At 46.7% G+C, this 18,812-nt stretch overlaps 1 protein-coding gene across 1 annotated transcript; it reads left to right on the top strand.

Annotated features, from left to right (window-relative positions):
- Window positions 1–5,686: 5,686 nt before the first annotated feature.
- Window positions 5,687–8,281, top strand: NEUROG2 (neurogenin 2). Its single transcript, XM_003798163.1, has 2 exons — window positions 5,687–5,978; window positions 6,342–8,281. Exon 2 carries the CDS (start codon window positions 6,343–6,345, stop codon window positions 7,156–7,158), a length of 816 nt encoding a protein of 271 aa, XP_003798211.1. The 5' UTR covers window positions 5,687–5,978; window position 6,342; the 3' UTR covers window positions 7,159–8,281.
- Window positions 8,282–18,812: the final 10,531 nt, after the last annotated feature.

Below are 18,812 nucleotides of genomic sequence, written 5' to 3'. Positions count from 1 at the left end.
AGTTTAGAAGATGCCCAAGGAAAACTCCTTGAATGACATCAAAAGAATGAGTTTCCATAGCTGTTGAAGCACGAGGGCAGTGTATCCTCACAAAGGGGGATCGGGGCACCGGGACGGGCCCACCGCTCTGTCCCAGGACAATTGGGTCACTGAAATAGGGAATTAATTACCATTGGAGAGTGGGCAGGCCATTCACCACTGGCTGAGTTTTATTAAACGCCAATATAAATAACAAAACAACTCTTGTGGCTGCACTATTCCTACACGCCAAAGGAAGGATTATGCTGGGGATTAACATCTTAAAGTCTATGAGACTTTCTGACTCAAGGCTCGGAGCTGGTAATCGTGTTTGTCTCCTGGTTCAGCGATTAGTGCTCTCTTTCTTGCACTTTCCCCTGGATAGCCAATGTCCCTTTTTGCAGGCACGGAGAGTTGGGGGGCGGCTCCCTAAAGGGCCCCCGGCTCTCCATTCACATGCCGGCTGTTCTTTTCCCCTTACCTGAGGAAAACAATCAGAAGGCTGGCTGGAGATTGGCAAAATCTCCTAGAGTGATTTCTTTCCTTCGTGGGAAAGAAGACGGACGCTTGGGTAGCGGGTTAGATTAGGGGTGAGAAGTCTGCGGGGGTCTCAGTTCCCCGGAGCGGATAGGGTGAGGGTAGGGTGGGCAAAGACGGAGAGGAGCCGCCCTGCACCTGCGGAGGAGATCCCGCCGCAGTTAGCAGACGTTGTGCGGTCAAACCGAATCCCCGCCTGTTTAGCTTGTGGCCACCACAGCACATTGTGCGGGCTTCAGGCTAGTGTCCTCGGAATGGGCATGGGGCGCGGTGGACGATCTTCCCTGTCTTCTGTCTTCCCTCGCACAGGTCGATTCCTCTGACACGGCAAATAATTTAAAGGGGGCGCTGGGGGTAGGGGGGATACTGGCGCAGTGGAGCGGCAGTTCAGTGACCTAGCCTGGACCTCTCAAGGACTCGGTTGAAGCGGAATCCTCTCCGGACAGGATCCCAGGGGAAAACGAGGATGAGCCTGAAAATTCCATGTGGGAGCGGGTGGCTGAGGACTAGGAGGAAGGAGGGACATGCGTTTACATTGCTACTCCCCTTGGTTTTCTTGGCTCCCCGGAAGGGGGACAGGCAAAAAATCTGAACTCACATTCGTTCCCAGAGCTCACCATCACCACTACCAAATTCTGACACTGCAAGGAATTCTCTACTGAAAAATCTAACTGTACCTTTGCCAGGCTTGCCTGTTCTGGAAACTGCGTTTCCAGCCTGTAGCGAAGAACTAGAGACTGCGGGAGTGAAAGATGTTCAGGATTTGCTTTTTCTCGCCATCTTTGGGTCTCTTGGAGAGCTCGCGCGGGGGACTAGGATTTAGGGTACAAAGCCCCTCTTGGCAGGCATTTAATCCTGATCTTTTGGCAGAGCATAAGCATGCCCTCTTCTTTCGGCCTGGGTGCTTGACTGAATTGGGGGACAATTTCTCTGGACAGCCAAACCTTTGCTCTGGTACTTTCTAGGAAGGGCGCCCTCCTTGGCGCTCGCAGATCTTCACCTGCAACAGCGAGTGTCTACCGCACGGACCATTTGTCCTCCTTGTCCACTTGTGAGGTCGAAGTGTGGATAGGATGTAGCCTATGGCTCCACAGCAACACCTACCGTAAACTTTAGGGCTTTTGGGTCGTCTCAAAAGTTCAAGCTTCTTAGAAGCAACAAAGACTTTCTAAAGAGCTCCACCCCTTTACCCCTCCCCTCACTTCACTTTTCTCTAGCTACACGCTCTCGGCCTCCTTTTTAAGGCTCCGAGATGAGTTTAAATCATTATGCTCCCATTTCTTGATAACTGCCCGCTTTGAGCTTTTTGTTCTCTTAAAGTAGGATTGCACACTGAAAGAGGGGCTGAAGATGAACAGTTTGACCCTTTAGGACAGTTCACGCAATGGACAGGAGCGGCCTTCGGTCACCATCCTTGCTGATGCTATTCACGCGCTCCCCTCCCCCTTCACATAACATTTCAGCCTCGTTTCATCTGGACAATCTTTTAGACCACACAAGTGCCTCTTGAATTTATTTAAGTTAAAAGAGTGCTAGAAGGGTCCAGCTAAGGATATTTGGCATTAGTTAACTTCTGCGCAAAGCCGAGTACAAATCGAAATGGTTTTTCTGCAGCAAAACTGAGCAAAATGCCAAACAAATAGAATTCTATCTAGGCAATTGAGCGTGAATGGCTGGTCTCTGGATTGCACCAGCGTTGTTAGCTCGTCCTTGGGGTTCTTTTCTTTTTTTTTAAAGGATTTTTTTTTATACTTAGAAAAATGTTCTCATATCAAGAGTGAGGCAGCTCTGGAAAGCTACAGCGCAAACACACAACCAAAAATTCTTAGAGTTCCAAGATCTATGCAGGGTGATTTCCTTACTCCTTTACTTTGCACAGAAATCTAACATGTACAAAACTGCATATACCCGAAGAAGCTCTTTTTTAAATAAAAAATAAAATTCTACAAAACCCCTATTATTATATTTAAATGGATTAGAGATTGATTTAGATCAACCCCGAGTACATATTCCTGACAGTGCTGGAATACTTTCTTTCTTTTTTGAGACAGTCTCACTTTACTGCCCTCAGTAGAGTGCTCTGGTGTCACAGCTCACAGCAACCTCCAACTCCTGGGCTTAGTCGATTCTCTTGCCTCAGCCTCCTGAGTAGCTGGGACTACAGGCGCCCTCCACAACACCCAGCTATTTTTGTTGTTGTTGCAGTTTGGCCAGGGCAGGGTTGGAATCTGCCACCCTCAGTATATGGGGCCAGAGCCCTACTCTCTGAGCCACAGGCACCACCCACTCTTTCCTTCTGAAGGAAAGTTGCAGAATATGTTGACTTTTCCCTAACAGATAGTATACAAGTTTTGGGTTTTATGTTGGAAAGAATATGCCCTTTCAGTGAATCATAAAAGCATAAAATTCTAGGTGAATATAAAAACTGGGGAGTCAGATGCCCAAATACTGTTAACAATCAACTAAGAAATCCATTGTGTTTCACTAGCTCTAAGCATTAGACCCAGCTTGATCTCATTGTTATTTGGGATTATACAAGGCTCACTGGGTTTTTTTTTTTAGCCTCTACTTAACTGGATTGCAATTCTGTTCTTTGCCCTAAATGCTTTATCATTAAATCAACCTAGCACTTCCTAGCCAAACCACAACTTTAAAGCTGTCCCAAAAAGTATATTTCTACAGATGCTAAAATAAACCTTCCTTTGCTTTCCATTACATTAATTTATTGGCTTGTCTTTCTTTGCAGGCAACTACTGTGGAGAGATACAGGTGTGTAAGACCATGGTTCCTCCCATGATGCCAGTATTTATTTTTAACAGTCTTTTATCATTTCCTCAGAACCTAGCTTTCTCAGTTTTTCTTTCATTCAAACTACAAACAAAAATCCTGCTTCCACTCTCAAATGTTTCTCTGATGCCTACCTGGCTGGGATGAACAAGGCCACACCACTGGTGGGTTTTCTTTTAGGGGAACTGTGAGCCCAGTATTGGTTTCAGAGATCGTTGCCTATGAAGTAATGTTCATGTGTGCATACCATGAACCTGTCTTTTGCTTGTATCAAGCCATTTGTGAAGCTCTGATTCTGCAGGTTTATGACACGGAGAGACCCAAAGGAATATGAGAGAGGCGGCTGCTGTGTGCTGCAGAGACTGACTGTTTCTTCTTTCTTTCTCATTTTTGCACTTCTAACAAATTAAATCACCTTGTTCTGATCTTGGGAGAAACTGGAAAGGATACTTTTAAAGTTGAGGAATTTGCTTTAAAATGGGAGGAAAGGGAAACACAAGAAGAAAACAGTAAAGTGAAAATCATGATGGTTTTCAAATCATTTTAAGACAAAGGGAAGTCTTAAGGCTGGGGAGCTGCAGGGCAAGAATCTATTTCACAGGATTCTAAGTTTCATTTTCTTTTTGCCCTCAATTTTGTTACCTCTCTCCAGAAAACGTTAAACAAATTAAAACTATGCCAAAACACTAACAGCCACTTTCATCACTCCCTTCTCTGAAATACAACTTGATTCCAATTTCCACAAACTGAGGGAGACACAAATCAGAAGTTAGTATTCTTCCACTCCAAGGAAAAGTGCCTCAATGAATAAATATAGCATTTTCTCTCTCTCTTGCTACTGAGTCCTAACACTCCAACTGCGCCTTAATTTGCAAAAAGGATCTCAAGAGAACCCTCTCTCGATTCCTGGAGTCCCAGGTCGACAACAGGGTGGGCGTGATCGTGGGGGATAGGGGCGGGAGGGGGGGAGCTGACGAGCAATTCAGAACAAGTTTCCTCCAAAGTCCAGTCGTCCTTCAGCTCCTTTTTTCTCATTGAAAAGCGGGAGAATCGGGAAGATGGGCCTCTTGTCCCTACAACGCCCCCCAGCGCGGAGCAGAGGTCACGGAAATGTCAGCTCAGCCCATTTGCTCGCAGGAGCAGCAGCTCCCCAGCTCCTCCTGCTCGGTCTACCGCCACCCACACAGGAATCACCTAGCAGTCCTGTCCCACCAGGCTGCAAACTGAAGTTAACACCCCTAGAACCTTCTTCGGTGCCCCGACCCTTAAGCGGCCGCAGGTAAAAATGAAGAGGTTTCTTGCAACTGTTATCATGTGAGCATGTGAAGGCTTCTATTCTCACATCTTCTAAAAGCCCAATTGCTCTTCCACACAGTCTCCCCTTCCAGGAGGCTTTCTGAGCCCGCCTTGTCCTCTCCCTTCACCCTTCCCACCAGATTCTCTGGACCCCAAACACTCTGGTCCATGATGTGCCCACTGTTCACCACCCACGCCCCTTTCCTTCCCTAACCAGATGAAAGTGTTTTAAAATTGTTTACTATTTGAAACCGTCCCTAAGAGGTTTTGCCAAAACACGCCAGGCAGTACCACGAGGGCTAACTGCTTTCCTCGGGATTCTGACCCCCATTAACTAATTCCTAGCTCCCATCGCCGAGGAGCTAGGAAGCCCGGCAGAGCCGAGTGCGGTGTGTGCTCGCGCGCCGGGGCGGGGGGAGACCGGACGGCCGCTAGGACGGGGGCGGGGGCGGTAGCCCGAGTCCCCCCAGCGGCCCCCAGCGGCCCCCAGCACCCGAGCGCCTAATGAGCTGCTGAAAGGGAGCGGGCTCCAGTGCGCGTGGCTCGCAGGCCTCCCGGAGTCCAGGGCGCCCTGATTGGCCAGCTGCGCCTCGCGACCTCCATTCATTAATAAATTAGCGGCACGCTCCAGCCGAGCGCGAGCCACCAATCACAATGGACAGCGGCGGCGACAACAGCCCCAGCTTGAGCTGCTGCGGCTGCCGTGGCCTCGCCAGCTCCGGCCTCAGCCTGAAGCTCCAACATGAGCTTTAGAACCATTTTATGCTGATTAGATAAAGAGGGAAAAGAGAGGCGGGGGTGGGAGGAGGATAGATGGATGGCAGGGCCAAGGGAGGGGGGAAGAGGGTGAAGAAAGAGAAAGAAATGAATGATGATAATGCAATGAAAAGAATAAGCCAGGGGAGGGAAAAGCGGGGGAGAAGGGGGGCCGGTACAGGGGGAAGGAGGAGGCGGTGGCGGCAGGGGTGGTGAGGTGGGGGCCCGGGGCAGATCTGATTGTTTTCTTGGTGGTATATAAGGGGTTTTAAGGAGAGTCGTGTGCCAGACACGCAGCCACTGAACCACAAGCAGTTCGCTTTAACTGGAGTGCCTGGGAGTCGCGTGCCGGGAGCTGCACCGGGGACTGACTGACAGACAGACACGCACCACCACCACAACACACGAGACCCAGGCGGGCTGCGGCCGCCACCGCCGCTTGGCAAACTCGCCGGTCGGAGAGGTCCCCCGTGGAGCTGCGCCACTGTAGCACTGGGCTCGGGCGAAGGACATAGTGCTGCTCTCCCGGCCGCACCGAGACTCCGGTCACACCTCAAAGTAACTGCACGTTTAGAGCCAGCTAAGTAAGTATCCGCGCCATGGCTTCCAACTTTGCATGGCTGTTTCCCGTACTCAGTCCAAACACGCCCGAACGCCCTCGACTCTGGGCAGAATCTTTGTCGCAGAGGTTACAGTCCCTTCCCAGGGCAGGAAGCCAGCCGTCAAGGAGCCGCAGAGTGCAGGACCCGCCAAACTGGCGGCTGGGTTGCAATGAGGGGCGCTCCTGACCTTGGCTGGGTTCCCTCCCCAACTACGTTTCTCCTCCGCGCGGTTTCGAGTACTCTTCTCTAGGGCGCGTAGGAGCACGTCTCGGTAACTCGTAGAACGTGCCTCTGTTTCTTGATCACCTTATTTGCCTATTTCTTGTTCCCTGCTCTCTCCTGTAGGATGTTCGTCAAATCTGAGACCTTGGAGTTGAAGGAGGAAGAGGACATGTTGGTGTTGCTTGGCTCGGCCTCCCCAGCCTCGGCGGCCCTAACCCCCTTGTCCTCCAGCGCCGACGAGGAAGAAGAGGAGGAGCTGGGCGCCTCGGGCGGGGAGCGCCCGCTGCGCTCGGCTGAGGCCGGGCAAGGAGCGCGGGGCGGCTCAGCGGCTGGGGCCGAGGGCTGCCGGCCAGCACGGCTGCTGGGCCTGGTGCACGAGTGCAAGCGGCGCCCCTCCCGGGCGCGGGCGGTCTCCCGGGGCGCCAAGACTGCCGAGACCGTGCAGCGCATCAAGAAGACCCGTAGACTGAAGGCCAACAATCGCGAGCGAAACCGCATGCATAACCTCAACGCTGCGCTGGACGCGCTGCGCGAGGTGCTCCCCACGTTCCCCGAGGACGCCAAGCTCACCAAGATCGAGACCCTGCGCTTCGCCCACAACTACATCTGGGCGCTCACCGAGACCCTGCGCTTGGCTGATCACTGCGGAGGCGGCGGGGCCCTGCCGGGGGCGCTCTTCTCCGAAGCTGTGTTGCTGAGCCCCGGAGGCACTAGCGCCGCCCTGAGCAGCAGCGGAGACAGCCCATCGCCCGCCTCCACGTGGAGCTGCACCAACAGTCCTGCGCCGTCCTCCTCGGCGTCCTCCAACTCCACCTCCCCCTACAGCTGCACTTTATCGCCAGGCAGCCCGGCCGGGTCAGACATGGACTACTGGCAGCCCCCACCTTCCGACAAGCACCGTTATGCGCCTCACCTTCCCATAGCCAGGGATTGTATCTAGAGCTGTCATCTCTGCTACCCACGCCAGGCCTTAGTGGGTTCCCTTTTGTCCTCAGTCGTTCCCTCCTCCCTTCCACTGACCCCACTTTCCACGCTCTGAAAATCACCTCCCTTCACAGGGCAGATGTAGCCGTTCTGATTCCTCGGCTTGTTGCCCTCCTAGACTATTGGTTTTCTTCATTCAGACGGGCTCTGATTTACTTCAAGTGTGATGGAGCTTACGGTCAAAGAGAATGGTGGCGTTTTGGGGGCTTCTTGAGACTAAAAAGATGTTGAGAAGAGACGATGGTGGCGTATCTAAAGAGCAAACTGACGCTCCTCCCCTTTCTCTGTAGCAGGACTTAGTACAGTTCATGTGAATCTCCCAGGGGGGATGCAACTGGTTCCTGTGATCTCTTCACCTTTGCTTCTGCATAGAGATGTTAATGTCGAGTAGAAAGAACTGTATCTTAGCATCTGAATGATTTTACCGGTAATAATATTATCCACCGATTTGCAATGGCTGGCATCTGCTTTATTCCCATTGCTGTCAGCAGGCTGTGGGAATTTCACCTGTCAAACCAAACTTTCCCTCTCTGATGTGCACTTTGTTCTGTTTCCCAGATTTGTCACAATACCTATTGTCCCTTCCTTCTCTTTCCTTTTTCTTCCCCATTTTGCCATCTGTCTCTTATGATTTATAAGGGGGGGAAAACTTGTTTTGTTAGAGGGGCAGGTTAGAAGTCATTGTATAATTTGTAGGCTTTGTAATGATTGAATACAAGCGTGGAAATTTAGGCTGAACTCTCTATCAAAAGGAAAAATGTGGAGGAAAAGGGAAAAATCAAGAGGGAGGATTGCTTCATGCATTATTTATCTCGACCTTTTAGGGGAGAAGGAACTCCCCCGTTCTTTCAAGAGATTAAAAATAAATCAACAGTCTGAAAACCTAAGCAGACATGGAGCATTATTGGGATCAACCACACACGTGTTCCCTTCTATTTATTACAAAGAAATTTTTCATGGGAAAAGTATGTATTTTTTTGTATATTCTACAGAGTTTATTCTAGTATGTATTTACACCTTGAAGAGCAAGACAATTGCTCTTGTGATTAAACTATGAATAAAATATCTAATTTTCATAAGTTTTGTGTATTGTATTCTCACTTTTTGTTGATTATGTGCTTTGTGTTTGACTCGCAAATGAGTTGTGTCTTTCTGAAATTCCTCCATGCCAAATTGAATATAGTACTTGTATTTTTTGGCCAATGTTTGTGTGTAGGATTTCACTAAGAAATTACAAGACATGAACACTGAAATAAAAATGTAATTCACAGTACAAATACAAACTTCGTTTTTAAGAAATAAACTTCTCAGCAAATAAGATGAGCAAAAAAAAGGAAAGGAATCAAAGTGATAATTCAGTCATGAAAATCCCCAAAGTTCAGAAAACATTGATTTTTAAAAAATAATGAAGTTGATATTTCTTGATGGAGTGTGTAGAACTTTGGTTCCTACACTGCTTCAGTGAAGTGATTGGACAGTAATCTCCAAGGACACTCTTTCCAGCTCTAACAGTACTTATAAATTCATTACTGGAAGCTGATATTATCTTAGCCCTATTTTAACAAGCTAGTTGATTTTAAAAGCAAACTCCTAGGAAAAGGGAGATATTTAGAGTGAACTGGAATTTTAAAAAAGTCTGAAAGAAGTACTTCTGCGTTATAATCTTTGTTAAGGTAATTACATAGCCAAAACTTCTTCAAAGAGGAAGGAAAAATGGCTTAGTACAATCCCCAAAGCAGAAATGAATGACCTCTGATTGGTGTTGGGTAAAAAATGATCAAGTGAAGGTTAACCACATTCTAGATTTACTCCCCTTGGAAAAGTGTATCTACAGCAATACAAGCTAAAGAAATTCATATAAGAAAATCTTGGGGCTCGGTGCTTGTGCTTCAGCAGCTAGGGCACCAGCCACATACACTGGAGCTGGCGGTTCGAATCCAGCCCGGGACTGCCAGACAACAAAGACAACTACAACCAAAAAACAGCTGGGTATTGTGGTGGGTGACTGTAGTCCCAGCTACTGGGGAAGTTGAGGCAAGAGAATCACTTAAGCCCAAGAGTTAGAGGTTACTGTGAGCTGTGATGCCACGACCCTCTACCAAGGGTAGAGCGACAGCTTGAGACTCTATCTCAAAAAAAAAAAAAAAAGAAAGAAAAGAAAATGTTGGTTGTTCACAGCCTCCTCCCCATTCATGAATGTCATATCTGCCTCTGGTTTAGGCTAAATCCTCTACTCATCTGCATAAAGCAATAATAATTTTTCTGAAGCTATCCATCTGAGACTGCTCTATGCACATAGAAAATTCAAAGTGTTTTATATATATGATATATATATATTGTGTGTGTGTGTGTGTGTGTGTGTGTGGAGACAAGAGTCTCATTTTATTTATTGCCCTTGGTAGAGTGCCATGGAGTCAAACAGCTCTCAGCAACCTCCAACTCCTGGACTTAGGCAATTCTCTTGCCTCAGCCTCTCCAGTAGCTGGGACTACAGGCGCCGACACAATGCCCAGCTATTTTTTGGTTGCAGTTTGGCCGGGTTCAGGTTTGTACCCGCCACCCTCAGTATATAGGGCCGGCGCCCTACTCACTGAGCCACAGGTGCCACTCAAAGCTCAAAGTGTTTAATATTTTAATAACTCCATCTTTAAGGAAGAACCAACTCAGGGTTTATTTCATTTCCATAGCTGGACATAAGCAAGGCCTGTTGAAAAATCCCTTCTAATTTAAAGATTTAGCTATTCTCTGATTATCTGATATAGGAGAAAGAGATAACAGTAGTTCTCTCTCTCTCTCTCTTTTTTTTGTTGAGATCGACTCTCACTATGTTGCCCTTGGTAGAATGCCAGTGTCACAACTCACAGCAACCTCTAACTCCTAGGTTTAAGCAATTCTCTTGCCTCAGCCTCCCAGGTAGCTGGGACTACAGGCACCCACCACAGTGCCCAGCTATTTTTTGTTGCAGTTATCATTGTTGTTTTTAGCTGCCCCAAACCCACCAGCCTCAGAGTATCCGGCTGGTGCTGTAACCACTGTGCTACGGTCACCAGTAGTTTTCTTATAGTCACATGCATGTAAAAGCCAAGCCAACAAAATGATTACCATAAGATGGTTTGAAAACATTAGAGTTTTGATGCTGCACAATGATTTTTCTGGTATTGATGGTACTTATGTACCATTCTTTCAGACTTAAGCACCGTGTGGTGCTTTCTCTGGAAACATGCCAAAGAAACAGGCTGTGGCAGTAGACCTTCAAGTGCAGCTACTCTTGCAAGACTGCAGAAACCCCTTCAATTGGGAAGGCCATCTCATGATCAGATCACCCTAATGGTTTAGTTGGAAAAGTAGTGATGGAGAGATGGTCCAGTCATAGCTTTGAGTATTAATAGCAAATGCAGACTTGATGTTTGACCTGGCAGAATCTAGCAACTACCTGTACACAGTTTCTCCAGGTCAACAACCTTGCTCACAGAGCTGGAGCCTGCAGGTCCCTATGCACATCAAGGACATTATGTATGCCAGGTGTTCAATCTACTCACTGCCATTCACAGTCCAGCTTTCCCTTCCCCATCTAGAGAACACCTTATTTTACACTAAATTGGCACAATTATTTTTTATGGCTTCTCATCATCTTTAGCAGTTAAGAATGATGTTCTGCCTAGGTGCTGGGAGTTCTTCCTAACCCACTGCAACCTCCATAGCCTGGGGCTAAGGCCCCATCCTCCTCGCCCCTTCCTAATAGGAACAAGTACAATTACAGGGTCGAGGCCATTGCTTCTGCAATAAGGAACAAGGTCCCTTTTTCATTTTATCCATTCCCCTCCCCACATCGTGACAGCGCTTGTGACGAGCTGGCTCTGTCTGCACTAAGCCGACTTGCAGGCCTCAGAGCCACGCCATTCTATTTTTAAAGGCTTTCGAAGAAGAGATACTTGGAACAGTATGGAGATTTTCTTCCGCAGAGAGTCGCACATAGCCAGTGCTGCTAGATCTTGTCGGCGCCCAGAGAGGCACAGGGGTTAGTCATGTCTTCATTGGGGCGTCGCTTAAGCTCGGACAGGGGCTCGGGATTGGTTGCATTTGTTTGTTCTCAAGTGCCCAGGCCTTGTTATGGTTCACTTTTTCTTTTACCAGATTTTTAATACATCTATCTGAGGTCCAAGAAAGTGGGGGGAAAGTGGAGAGGCTGACCCACAAACGCTGTGCCTGCCATAGGAGCTGGACTCAGGTCCAGCCGGAGGCGCGAGAAGGGGCCGAGGCGCCGTGGGCCGCTGCCCCTTGGCCAGGACCAAGTGGATGCCCCCCGGGGGCTGAGTCCCCAGTTCCAGTGCTGAGACCAGGGCATCGGAAGTCCGCAGACGGCCTCGGCCGGAGGAATCCAAGGTTCAGTGGGAGCTTCCCAGAGTCTCGAAGTCCCGGGGTCCACGAAGGGTGTTAGGTCCAAGGCCGCCTTCAGCCGCGCCCGCCCGCGAGTCTGGGTCACTGGGGCTTCGAGCTGCTAAAGGGCCGGGCCAAGGGCGAGGCTGAGAGCTGCGGCGCCCCCACCCTCCGGGAACACCCCCTCTGGGCACCGACACCTGGAACCCGCGGAAAGCGCCTTCTCTTCAAGCGGGGCCCCGTTCTCCCTCCACCACCCTCCGGCTCCTAGGCAAGCTTTGAATGTATTAATTAAATAAAGCGCCAAAGCAGGGCGCTCCCGGGAGCGTGAAAGTCCCGGCCTCGGAATCCGCAAAAGAAATGTGTGAAAAGAGAATTAGTGAAATTAGGTTAGACCAATAAAACGTGAGGGCCCCAACACTCTCCCTCTCCCGCCCCCCAGCCCGCGCTCCCCCAGCCTGGGGCTAGAAGGGCTATCTGGTCTGACTATTGTTTCCCGCCTTGGCAGGGGGTTCATTGTGTGATAAATAATTCCCCTCCATTTTCTTTTTATTCTTGGGAAAAAAATGGGTATTTGCATAATCAGTGCTTTGATGTGGCCAGAAATGGGAGGTTTGGTCTCCTCAAGTCCGCTATTGGCAGCGAAGCAACAAAGCTAGCTCCGGGTGCTTCCCTGCGCCGACAGTGTGTGGGGCAGATTGTCACAAACGGCGGCGTTAAGCTGCTGCCTCCTTTTTAAGGATCCATTTTAACGATTGAACTTAAGGGATGTCCAAAAAAGGAGGGATGGAGGGCGAGCGGTCTCACCCTTTTTTACCTCTTCCTGTCCTCGGGGTTCATTGTTCTTTGCAGTTTCTTTGCCAAAGCGCTAGGGTTGGGGGTGGTGCGCCTCTGTGCTCGCCGCCCCACGTGGCTCCTACTGGGCACCGGCAGGGGGCCTGGGGCTGAGGAGGGGAGAGGTCCGCAGGAGCAGCCCCCCTCACCTCCCACCGGTTTTCCTTTCCCTAGTGTGATTATCCAGCCGGAATGGGGTTCGTCTTATGGAGGACGCTGGAGTGAGTCTCTTTAGTCCCGGAGTGGAATGGGGGGGTTCCCTGGGAACGCAGCTTGGGGGCAGTTTCAGATGCTCCCCGACAGGAGAAGCAAGCAAAGAAATTCAGTCATCCGGAAAGCAGAACGCGAAAGCCAGAGCTATTATTTCCCTGCAAGGTGGCGTGAGTCTGCAGGATGGAGTGGGAAAGGATCCTGATGGTGTGTGCGCTGCCACAAATGACTTTTTCCCCCTCTCAGTGCCAGTAGCGGGGGAGGGGGGAGGGGGGTGCTTCCCTCGGCTTTCGTTCTCATTCTCCGGCTTCTCCAGCTGCTCAGAGCTCGAAGAGGGAAATGCCAACTTGGATTACTGACTGGGAACACCGTGTGAAAGGCCGGGCCCCCCAGAACACCCGGACGGACACCCGCTTTACGCTCCAGCCTGGGTAGGTGTCAGCTGTGTGAGCAACGCTCGGCCTCCCGGGATCCAAATGGGAGGTGGACTGAGAGATGGAAGTGGGATAGGAGGATACTGGAAACACCTGCACGCCCAGGCTGCCACTCCTCCCCCCAGCCCACATCTCACTGAACTGACCCATTCTTCAGACGTCCCACCAGTTGGATCATGGAGTTCCAACGGTGGTTAGCTCATCATCAATTCTCTTGTTTATCTTTCCCTTTTACTTTCCAAGGCTGTGACTATATAAGCATTCATTTTTCTTCATATCAGCTTTCTTCCTTAACAAAACTCATGTATTTCTTAAGAAATAAAAGGCCCTGGGATCCATGGTTCTTCCCAATGGAAGCACACTTTTAAGGTTTGACTTCAGGGTCTTGTCACTTGGCAGACATTACTAACTGCACGTTGATTCAGGGGTTTAAGCAATCAAGAGGCAAAAAGTTAACGTTCTTTCCAAAAGACACATCTCCAAGAGAAGCCTGTTTGGACTGTAACTGTCTTTTAAAAGATTCAGTAGAACAACTGCGTTTCTTCTCTGATAGATCTTGTTGAATTACACAGCAGGCTGTGTCACCCAAGTTTTCCTTCATTTCCCTTTCAGAAAGGGATGATTTCATCTTCACCTTCTCTTTATTTCCAGCTGCACTCAAATTTCACCGTCACTTTCATACCCTTTTGCTCTGTACCTAAAGGCATACCTGGAGACAACAATAGAGCAAAGACCCCAAACCCCTCACCTATCTTATTTGATGTAGAAACAATTACATAAAAGTGCTGTAGTCCATGCAAAATGAAAACAGGAAGCTTTAAAATGTAGAGAGAACTGGGGGCTGGTTTCCATGGCAGCAGCTTGCAATAAAGCCTAATTCTAAGTGACAAAGAGGTCATCTTCCTTTTCAAATGTGTTTATGATCCCTTTGTGTATTGTGTTTTGGCATAAAAGCTTCTCTGCCCCATCAGGGCTCCACGGGCAGCTCTATGACTCTCAAGGGGGTTTATTGCCTCCTTGGCATAAGAATAGCTGAAAGAAACCAAACTAGTGCCAGTGTGACAAAAGGGTAACCCCACAGCCTTGCTGTTGCTTTCTTTCTGTAAAACATAAATCTTGCTATGCATTGAAGTAATCAAAAATGAAGGATTCAGAGTCGAGCTCAATTTGATGTTATGGTTTTTCAACCTTTTCAGCTACTGAAACATCACATACAAATAAATTCAAGAAGATTGACTCAGTGTGAGGGTATGATTAATTTATCTTCTTGTCTTACTTTCCAGATAATTTTGGAAAAGAAGTCAAGTGAGGTAAAACCTTCAACTTACCTATGCAACTATGTCAAGTCCAACCATAGACTTTAGATAAAAATCGTACTAACGCATTAGTACTTCTTTCATCTCATGGTATCTAGAACATGATCAAAATGTTTTTTTTTTAAACAAACCAATCTAAATTAATATTTTTCTTCACTTTCCCAATCACCTGGCAGCAGGTTGAAAGCAGAAAAGGAAAAAAATACTTTTTTTTTTCAGATAAGGCAGTAAAGAAGTCAAAATTCCTGGGTTCAAATTTGACGTTTCTCTTGAATTAGGAGGTAGTTTTGGACCATATCTGCAAGACAGTGGGGACGTGTTCAGGAAAACATGTCCAGTAGAGTTCTTGAATGACATCTGCAGCAGAAGCCCCTTCCTGTCATTTTCAGTAGATCTGACATCTTCAGTCTGTGAAGTATATAGTGAAAAGAACGTGTGTATAGTGAAAAGTAAGTTTTATTATTCTGTGAGCAAATAAAAATAATTTCAAAAGGATTTCAGTTCTCCTTGAGAGACTTTCCACTCTTCTACATTGGGTAGAGATTTCCAGACATCCTACATTTTTTCCACAGGTGGTGAAGCTGAACTGATGAAAGCACTGGCCAGTGGCACCCTCCTCACCCCCACGTCACTCTGCTGATACTTTCCTAACATGGGTAGGATGATAATGACCACATGCCTTACCAAGCAGGCTGGGAAATTCTTATGGTGACAACTACTGGTCATAGTTTTCCAGGTAATTGCTACTTCTTTATCTCTCTGTGGAAAGAGACAACAGTTCAATTTTCTTTGGTAGCTTCTTTTTCCTATCCCTGAAAAATGAATGAAGCCCTCTCCAGGAGTATTTTGATTCTGATGCTCAGATCTTTGGTAAGAAGAGTATTCATAAACATTGAGCTGCTCCACCTTTTTGTATCTGTGACATACTTTCAAATTCTAGAAATTTTGTTAGCAAGTTTGAAGGAATCTCAAAAGAACACCAAACAAAGCAGCAATGATGACATCATGCACTATCTCATTACATCTCACAGAATCTACAATATTCATAGCCATCGGACTGGTCACTTAGTGGTCTTTTCAGTACAACATCACTGAGCAGAACTATATCTTGGGCTAACACTGCTATCTCATACACACTAGGCAATATTCTCATGTGTTCCGGGAAGCACAATTTCTGTGACTCTGTCTTTAAACTCTTATCTGAAGCTTGCTATTTCATTTCATTTGATGCTGTTCAGTTGCATTCCATCCGACAAAACTCTGCAGCTGGTACTGTGAAGGACATTTCTAGTTCCCATCAACATCCGATTCTCTAACCTTCCTGGGCATGCTCATATCACTAACAACTGAGTGGGGCCTCATCTCTGCTCTCTATTTTCCTCTTGTCTTGAGATAGTGAGGCCAAAATATCAAAGCTAGTTGGGCTGCTGAGAGACCAGATGAACAGCGGTTGTCCTCATGAGTCATCTAAATTCACGGTGGCCATCGTAGGAGAGAGAAAAACTTGTAAGGTAAGCCATAAGCTTCAGTGGTTGTTTGTTATTGCATAATCACTTCATCTACCTTGCTTAATAGGAATGTGTATTTATTTGAAGAGTGTGTAGTTTATCTGTAGCAAAAAAGTCTTATACGCTCATCAAAACTTAGTGCCCCCCCCGAATAGTCTGAAGATTCTGTTATAATAAAGGACATTTTAATGTTGATTTTGAACCATGCAGGAAAGCCATGCAAGGCCTTTAATGCCTTGAAATCGACAGCTGTCCTTAACGTGGGTTTGTAAAGCGATTTTAACCATTTTCAGCGTATGACTCAGTAGTGTCACGTGTATTCACATTTTTGTGCAACAGATCCTCCGACCTTTTCATCTTGGAAATCTGAAATTCTATGCCCATTAAACAACTCCCCATGTCCTTCTTCCCCCAGCTCCTGGAAACTACTATTCTACTTTCAGTGGCTATAAATTTCATTATTTTAGATATTTCATACACTAAAAGCTGTTTTTTTATTTTTAAAGCATTTAGGGCCTCTGTCCCCATTTGTCTCTATCTCATTTTAGTAAACTTTAATATGAATTATTCTGCCACTACTGTTGGTAGAAGTACATGTGTATATATGTTCTATCATTTACCATACCTAGGCTTTCTGCTGCCTGGAGGGAAATAATTAACAATAGGGAGATGTATTCTCCTTAACATACTGTTATTGACTGCTTGAGGACAATTGTGCAAAAGGATGCCCATTATCTGGGTCCCTTCCTTTCCTGAATGAAGCCATAAACTCTTGAGAGAGCCCTGTAGGTAGTTATGTTTTTGCCTTATTTTTCCAGAATAGGCTAGAGGAAGTTAAATAGGTCTGGAGGCCAGTTTGAAGAGTAGATTGTTTCCTGGGACACCATGAATAAAATTCGCTGTGATATGTCATCAAGCGTGTTGCACCCAAGCCTACTGAAAAACTTGTGGCTAAACTACACATTAGACTAAAGACCTACACTCAGCTTATTAACTTAGAATATGTGAGAAGGGCTTTTTCATTTCGGAAAATCTGGAGCACCGGATTGAGTTGGGAGGCTGAACTCATGGTCGGAGTTCTTTCTGTTAGTGAGCAGCGATATGACTGTAAGTTCCTTAGCCTGGTAGGCCTAAAGTTCAGACCTAATATGGTTATATTAGGTATTTACAAAATCTCTTCTAGATCCAGTTTTCAATGATTTTGTAAAGTACCATAGTTTTGCTTTTAGAGACACTTTCAGACAAAACCTAACAGACTTATCCTGAAAGGTTTTCAGAAAGATTTTACTTTTCAAAAAGTCCATACTGATTTTCAAAAATACACAAAGAAACCAATTTTTAATTCGTTCTTTATATTAATAAGTATGCCTTCAAAAATGAAAACTAGAGATTGAGGAAGGCAATGGAAATGTCCCTCAAGCTAGGCTGATACTCAACATTGACGTCTTAGACTTGCCGTGTGCCTTAAGTTCAATTTTGTTTTTTATCCAGTACTTGCTCTAAATGGAGGTCAATCATTTTGTGTGGGGAGGAACAGCAAATCTTCAGAAAAGATTTCATTTGTTTAAGCTGCTGGCGGGCAGGGGATGGCAATTTCTTTTGTTCAGAGACTCATATTCCTTCATCTCCCTCCTTTCTCTCGGATATTTAAAGGTGTTTCTTGATTTGGGCATCATGGACCTATAAACACATCGCATAGTAATTTAAAATTGTTCTTCTTAGGGGCGAAAACAGATTAAGTCTCAGGTCCTCATGAATAGCTCTGCTCTCTTTTTTAATAAAGAAGAGTTAGACTGGACCAGTGCCGATGGCATATTTACCTTCATGAGCTAAAAAAAAAAAAAAAAAAAAAAGTTAATTACTGCTCGGAGCAAGTTAGTCTGGCTGTCCTGAGCTGTCTTTTATTAGTTGTCCCCTTCATTAATTTCCCTCACTGGATTTGCTGCTAATAGCTGCCTGGTCCCAGTCAGCTCAAAGCCGCATCTGTGCCATTGAGCAGAAAAGTAGGAGTCTGGCCAAAGAGGGGTGGAGATGGGGTGAGGGAGACGCTATTTACAAATCAGCTCATATTAACATGATGGTCTGCTGCACTGAGGAGGGGAGGTGGTGGCCTCACAGCTGAGAGTTGTAGAGCAGAGGAGAGATCGTGAAATCTTCTGAAGGAACCAGCACTGTGCATGGTGGTTTGGACTTTTACTTTACTCCTATGAAGAATCAACTTAGAATGATACATGTTTTCAAAGACTGGATATAATATACTACTGTGTCACTGAACTTCATGAAAGTTGCAAAGGTATTGATCTTTTAGCAAGAAGGTTTGATCTTCCCCATCTGATACAAAGACTTTGAGAGATCCAAGTCAACCAATGATCTTTTGTCCTTTGTAAGCTTACAGCTTATTTTTAGATATTTATTAATTCAGTTAGAGACAATATATTGAATACATATGCAATTATTTATTTATTTATTTATTTATTTTTGAGACAGAGCCTCAAGCTGTCCCCCTGGGTAGAGTGCTGTGGCATAGCTCACAGCAACCTCCAACTCCTGGGCTCAAGCAGTCTCCTGCCTCCACCTCCCAAGTTGCTGGGACCACAGGTGCCCACCACAACGCCTGGCTATTTTTTTTGGTTGCAGCCATCATTGTTGTTTGGTGGGCCTGGGCTGGATTTGAACCTGCCACCTTAGGTGTATGTGGCAGGCGCCTTAGCCACTTGAGCCACACAATTTTTTATTCTTGTTCTAGCTGTAATAGATGCTATTTTGATCATTCTCAACCATCTTTGTTTTTCGCACATTTGTCACTGAGAAGCATACTGTCTTACCAACTTATTTTGTCTATATTATCTTCCGTCACTAGAATGGAAGCTGCAGGAGGGCGAGTGGGGGATGTGAGGGTGCATGTGTGTTCCCAATGCTGCTTTCTCCAGC

The sequence above is a fragment of the Otolemur garnettii genome, unplaced genomic scaffold (genome assembly GCF_000181295.1).
Source record: "Otolemur garnettii isolate 467f Iridium unplaced genomic scaffold, OtoGar3 scaffold00129, whole genome shotgun sequence".
NCBI classification, from domain to species: Eukaryota; Metazoa; Chordata; class Mammalia; order Primates; family Galagidae; genus Otolemur; species Otolemur garnettii.
This window is presented reverse-complemented; position numbering and strand designations above follow the sequence as displayed.

Coding starts and splice junctions, on each gene's coding strand:
- NEUROG2 (XM_003798163.1), top strand. CDS start 6,343: ATGTTCGTCAAATCTGAGACCTTGGAGTTGAAGGAGGAAGAGGACATG.